Here is a 6,638-nt window from a genome sequence, read left to right on the forward strand (position 1 = left end):
GACTGGCCTGAGGGATTTTAAAGGGGGTTTTAATTACTTTTAAATTGGACATATTTAAATATTTCGTTTTAATCAAATTTTAATTAAGTATGTATATATGTTAGTATTTTATTCAATTGTCAGCCGCCCTGAGTCCGTAAGGAGAAGGGCGGGATATAAATGCAATTAATAAATAAATAAATAAATAAAATAAATAAATTTTGTCTTTCCTTTCAGAATTTTTGATCAAGAAAAGAAATGATCAATCAAACGACTATAGCAGAATTCTTACTTCTTGGATTTTCTGATGTCCGAGAATTACAGATTTTACACTTCATTGCATTCCTTTTCATTTATCTTGTAACCCTGACTGGGAACATTCTCCTCATTGTGACTGTTGCCCGGCATCCAAAGCTTTATAGCCCCATGTATTTCTTTCTGGTCAATTTATCATTCCTAGATGCCAATTATATTTCCACCATTGTTCCCAAATCCATTTTTGACTCTTTGTTAAACAAGAGACAGATTTCATTTTCTGAATGTATCACTCAGGCTTTCTGGGTCCTCACATTTTCAGGCACTGAGCTGTTTATTCTCACTGTCATGGCCTATGACCGCTACGTGGCCATTTGCCACCCTTTGCAATACAGGCTCATCATGAACTGGAATGCCTGTTTTCAGATGGCAGCTGCTTCTTGGGTTTGCAGTTCAATCAATGGCCTGGTACATACTGCAAATGCATTGGGCTTGCATTTTTGTTCCTCAAATATGCTTGGAAATTTTTTCTGTGATATTCCACAGTTATTGGCATTGTCCTGCACTGACACAACAAGAAATCAAGGGCTCCTTCTTGCTGTGGCTGTCTTTGTGGGTTCATTTTGCTTTTTCTTTGTTTTTATTTCCTATGCTTACATTTTTTCTGCAGTATTCAAGATTCAGTCTACTGAGGCCAGGTACAAGGCCTTCTCCACTTGCATTCCACACTTGACTGTTTTTTCATTATTTATCAGCACTGCCTCATTTTCTTACCTCAGACCAAAAGCCTGGTCCTCTCTACCTATGGACATGATAGCTGTCATTTTATATACAGTTTTGCCACCCTTAATGAATCCCATCATTTATAGCCTGAGGAACAAAGAGATAAAAAAATGCCTGATGAAAATGTTGAAAAGGTAAAGTTTGGGTAATCACCTCAAGAGCTTTTCTAGAAAAACTTATAAAATTGGTAATGAAAACAACTGCAATGATGGATAGAAATAGTATGAGCATAATACTTTCCATATAAATATAGGTTTCCAAAACATTATTTTTTAAAAACTGCTTATAAAAGGAAAAGTCAGATAGTTAGTTGATAGACGTGTAATTTTGTTCTACTTCTTAAACAAATTACAAAATAATAGAAATTCAATAAATTATAGTATTTTGTCTTTCTGTAGGCTATGCATTTGAATTGTTCAAATGTAAACTCCCATGGTCTGGGCTTACATTATTCAGGGCTGAAAATCACAAGACTTTAATTACAAACTGTAGATAATAGTCATCTTCTATATGTCAGGCATTTGAAATGTATCAAGACATCCAGAATTCTGAATTTTAACATACAGGAAATCTAAAACTATACACTATTACAATAGTGGAAGGATAAATCAATACCTACTTTACAGCACTGCATTTTTTATATATACTTTCTAAATCTTTCTTTCTTCCTTCCTTCCTTCCTTCCTCCCTCCCTCCCTCCCTCCCTCTCTTCCTTCAATCCATTGTAGAAACAGGTTTTTGAAAGATGTAATGACATTTCCTTTGGAGAAAATAATCCTAATGCTATTCCTCATGTTTCACACATGCAGGGATTGATAATTTGATTCACATCTGTATAACAGAAATACTATGAATGCAGAGAATAATTTGTAGCTGTCATAATGTAAAAAAATCTATTGTGCTGCAGTGGTTAGAATACAGTATTGCAGGCTAATTCTGTTGACTGCCAGAGGTTCAATCCTTATTGGCTCAATGTTGACTTAGCCTTCCATCCTTCTGAGGTCGGTAAAATGAGGATCCAAATTGTTGGGGGCAATATGCTGACTCTGTAAATTGCTTAGAGAGGGCTGTGAAGCACTAAGAAGCTGTATATAAGTTTAAGTGCTATTGCTATTACTCTGAGAATTTAATATGACTCTGATGGCTACTAGAAATTAACAATTTTTGAATCCTCCTTGGTATTACGTTATATGTTTTTGTAACTTTCTCAGTAATGTTTTCAAGTCAACAAGCAGGCTTTAAGAATGATTCAAATGATTGAAAAGAAAATTGAAATCAAAATTAAAAGCAAATTAAAAGGACATCAACAATGACCTACAAGAGAAGATGGAGGGAAGTTAGGATTTTTTAGTCTGAAAAACAGATGAGAGGATAAACTAGTATTCTACAATTTTCAAAAGGGAACATTCATGTGTTTCAAGAATTAGTTTCAAAGAAAAAAAGCAAGGTATTTAATTCCCAGTTTTTGAACCAATAATAATCTTGCTTGTTCCAAGCAGCAGCATTTCAAATATTCTCATCTTAAAAAATAACTTTGAAATTGATTTTTCTGACATTGAAATGGGCCATTGTAATTGTTCTGAACTTACATTTACGATGCTTTGTTTGGAGATGGAGGTGTTTTAAGTTTTATTGCAGCGGACCACAGCCTATTCAACAGCTACAGTGAAATTCTTGAAACAAAGCATTACATTTATACAAATGTATGTTGCATCTTTTGGAACCTATAAAACTGTTGACCATGAAGGACAATAAATATAAAGGTAATAGAGAGAGCAACTCTATATCTTTATGATTATGGGACTGGAGCCTAAAACATACAAAGAACAGTTGCTGGAATTGGGTATGTCTAGTTTAATGAAGAGAAGGACTAGGGTTGACATGATAGCAGTGTTCCAATATCTCAGGGGTTGCCACAAAGAAGAGGGAGTCAAGCTATTCTCCAAAGCATCTGAAGGCAGGACAAGAAGCAATGGATGAAAGCTAATCAAAGAGAGAAGCAACCTAGGACTAAGGAGAAATTTCCTGACAGTTAGAACAATTAATCAGTGGAACAATCTGCCTCCAGAAGTTATGAATGCTCCAACACTGGATGTTTTTAAGAAGAGATTGGACAACCATTTGTCCAAAATGGTATAGAATTTCCTGCCTGAGTAGGGGGTTGGACTAGAAGACCTCCAACGTCCCTTCCAACTATTCTATTCTATTCTATTCTATTCTATTCTATTCTATTCTATTCTATTCTATTTTATTCTATTCTATTCTATTCTATTCTATTCTATTCTATCTTTTACATTTCTACAAGAATTACTTTCTATGTAGTATAATTTTCTGCATTTCTTGTCACCCCTAGTTCTTTTTTTTCCTTTTCTTTCCTTGTTCCCCATTCCCTGTGGGATTAGTTAGGCATGTCATGGCTATACCAGCCTCCATGCTGCATAGCAACCTCCCTGCCTCAGCTGCTAGAGACCATCTCAATGTTGGTAGCAGAGTTTCCAAGGCTTATTGTCCTGGAAAAGTTTAATCTTCCATCTCTGGGCCTGACCTCAGACCTGCCCAAGGTATACCTGGCCATCATGATGGCCATGGACCTCTCAGATTAGTCTATCAAGACAGTGATCATTATTCCAGATAATTTTGTTGGATCAGTGGCAATATGATTTGGTGGGGATCTCTCATAATGCCCTCTGTCATGGTCAGACCATATCCTGGGGGTTATGAGATTTTCAATGCTGAACTCCTCTACAGCAAGACAGGACCTATCAGAATGGTCTGCCCTTGGCAACTAATGGACTTGCTCAGGTTCCAGAAGACCTGGGTGATATTCTAGGTACTCTCTTGCACAGTCTGGGGAGGCATTGTCTACAACCTGGAATCAGAAAGTGGCCAAGGCCTAGGATCCTGGCCCATTCCTCCCAGACTTCCCCTAGTTTATAGAACAATTGAAGGGTGCTGAAAAGGGCCAAAAGAGTACCACTGAAGGAAAGCTAAGAATGAATATGACTGGACCCAGGTTACAGCTGCAGGTCTACCTTGTGGTGATAAGAGCAGGAAAATTTCACTATCTCTTCAGTCTTACTGCATCCATAGAGTGTCATCCAGGCCCTCCTTGGGAAGGAGGACTCAAATGATCACTGAGAGGGTCATGCAGAGGAATTTGTTGAACACCCGATAGATACAAATCATTTGGATCTGTTCTCAGTTTTAGAACAAGTGTGGAGTAAGTCCATTGAAAATGCCTGATTATCTGGAAATTATTTGATCCTATTGGATCTGAGAAAGTAGACAGGGTCCTTGGAGCTATCAAGGCAACTATCTGTCAATTAGGTCCTTCTCCTGTCTTGTTGGTGAAAGCTCTAGGCCATGAGTGACAAACTCGATCAAGTCATGTGACACATTGTGATTTATTGAGATGTTTTTTGCCTTTATGGAGCCAGAGTGGGCATGGCCTGCACATGACACATCCAGCCCACAGGCCTTTTGTAGGCTGTGGGCCTACAACCCTTTTGTAGGCTGTGATTAACGCATTGCTACAGGAGGAAGTATGTCCAGAACCATTTAAGGAGGCTTTGGTCTCCTCCCTCCTTAAGAAATCATCATTGAACACTACTTGTCCAGTTTTCCACCTTCTCTTTCTAGGGAAGGTGATGGAAAAAGGGGTTTCATTGCAGTTCCAGAGGGTCCTGAATAAATACATTATCTGCACTCATTTTAGTTGGGTTTTAGGCTGGGTTATGGGATAAAACAGCATTGGTCATGCTTGTGGATGATCCTGGTGAGAATGAGATGGGGTAGTGCACTTATCCTTGCTGACTTTGACCTCTCTGGCTTTTGATAACCTCAACCATGGTATCTTTTTGGGTCAGCTATGGGGTTTGGTGTGGTGGTACAGTATTGTGCTTGTTTGGTTCCTTTCTCCAAGGGTAATCCCAATCAGTGTTAATAGGGAGCAAGAGGTCCAGGCCACAACCACTCCCTTGTGGGATTCCAGAGTACTCTCTCCTCTATTTTTAACATCTACATGAAACTGCTAGATGAGATCATCCCATACCATGAAATGAGATATCATCAGTATGCTGATGATACACAGCTTTACATCTCATCCCTGATACCCAAGTGATAATGTGATTGCCCTTTATAATGTCTGGAGGCTATAGGGTCTGGATGGAGGACAACAGGCTTCAGCTGAACCCTGGCAAGACAGAGTGACACAACTTGAGACTTCTCCTAGACTCACAGCTCCAGCTTGAAGAGCAGGTGGCAGTCATGGCTAAGAGGGCCTTTGCACAACTTGGTGTTGTGCACCACTTGCATCCTTACTTGTATTGTGAGGCCCTGCACATAATCCTAGCCATCTGTCAGCTGGATTATTGGAATGTACTCTTCATGAGTAGCCTTGAAGAGTATTTGGAAGCTACAGCAGCTAGATGTAGCAGTATGCACAGTTCTGTGAGTCCCTAGGGTGGTGCATGTATTAACACTATTGTATGAGCTGCATGGATTATGAGTTTGCTTCCAGGTCCAATTCAAGGTGTTGGTTGTTAACTTTAAAGCCTTTTATGACATGAATCCACAATATCTGAGGAGCCATCTCACCCCAATTGGATTATCCTACCCCACTCATGCCAGCAGAAGAGGCCTGCTATGGATCTGTGTCCTAAGTAGTGGCAGTAGGCAGTAGGCAGTCAAGAAGAAGAGCCTTTTCTACTATGGCCCTATCCCTATGGAATACTGTATCACTAGAAATGAGAACTGTTCCCATTCATTTGGCCTTCCAGAAGGGTAGAAACTTATTTGGATGGTTGGGTTGGGGCCTTGACAGAGGTACTCACTGCTGAAGATGACTGATCTGATAAGAAGATCTCATCCACATTTCATAGTCCTGTTTTTTTTACAGTTTTCAATATTAAATTGCATAGTTTTAATATTTTAATTATTTATCTATTTCTCTTTTTATAAGCTGTAAGCCACCAGACTCGTTTTATAAGGGAGATAGGTTGGTACAGAAATGTCAGACAGACAGTCATATAGACAGACAATAGGTATAGATAGATCATGCTGGGCATGTATGCTATTAGCTATTAGGGTAACAAATCTTCAATTATTCATACAAGAGAAAAATAACTGTTTTAATGTTTTCTCTGGGTATGCATTCTGTCATGTAACACTCTAGAGAGTAAGCCCTCTCTATGAGGAAAATATTTAAATTAATTATTTTATTAGTAAAATCAGTGTATTTTCATTGTAGTTTTATTTCTGTCTGATAACACAATGAAAATGAATAAACTTGATTAATCAAGTTTGAAAAAATGAAAAACAAAAATATATATATTTTTGTATATAAATACAAACACACACACATATATACACATACTCATATACATGCATGCAAATTAATGATGGGATGATACAGACTTTATATTTAGAGATATCTTTTTGCATCTTTCCAGAGATTCAAAGATCAAATTATACTGGATTCTGCCTTGCAAAAATGCAAGATTGAGTTAATCGTCTTCTAGTAAATAACCAGTATTCTTTTATCAAATATATATATATATATATATATATATATATATATATATATATATATATATATATATATATATATATATATATATATA

General features: G+C 37.5%; 1 protein-coding gene across 1 annotated transcript; it reads left to right on the forward strand.

The window, feature by feature from the left end:
* Nucleotides 1-237: 237 nt before the first annotated feature.
* Nucleotides 238-1,155, forward strand: LOC114922645 (olfactory receptor 14C36-like). Its single transcript, XM_029284362.1, has one exon. The coding sequence runs from the start codon at nt 238-240 to the stop codon at nt 1,153-1,155; it is 918 nt and encodes a 305-aa protein (XP_029140195.1).
* The last annotated feature ends 5,483 nt before the right edge of the window (nt 1,156-6,638 follow it).

This window comes from Protobothrops mucrosquamatus, unplaced genomic scaffold (genome assembly GCF_001527695.2).
Source record: "Protobothrops mucrosquamatus isolate PMUCROS unplaced genomic scaffold, P.Mucros_1.0 scaffold550, whole genome shotgun sequence".
Taxonomy (NCBI): domain Eukaryota; kingdom Metazoa; phylum Chordata; class Lepidosauria; order Squamata; family Viperidae; genus Protobothrops; species Protobothrops mucrosquamatus.

Coding starts and splice junctions, on each gene's coding strand:
- LOC114922645 (XM_029284362.1), top strand. CDS start 238: ATGATCAATCAAACGACTATAGCAGAATTCTTACTTCTTGGATTTTCT.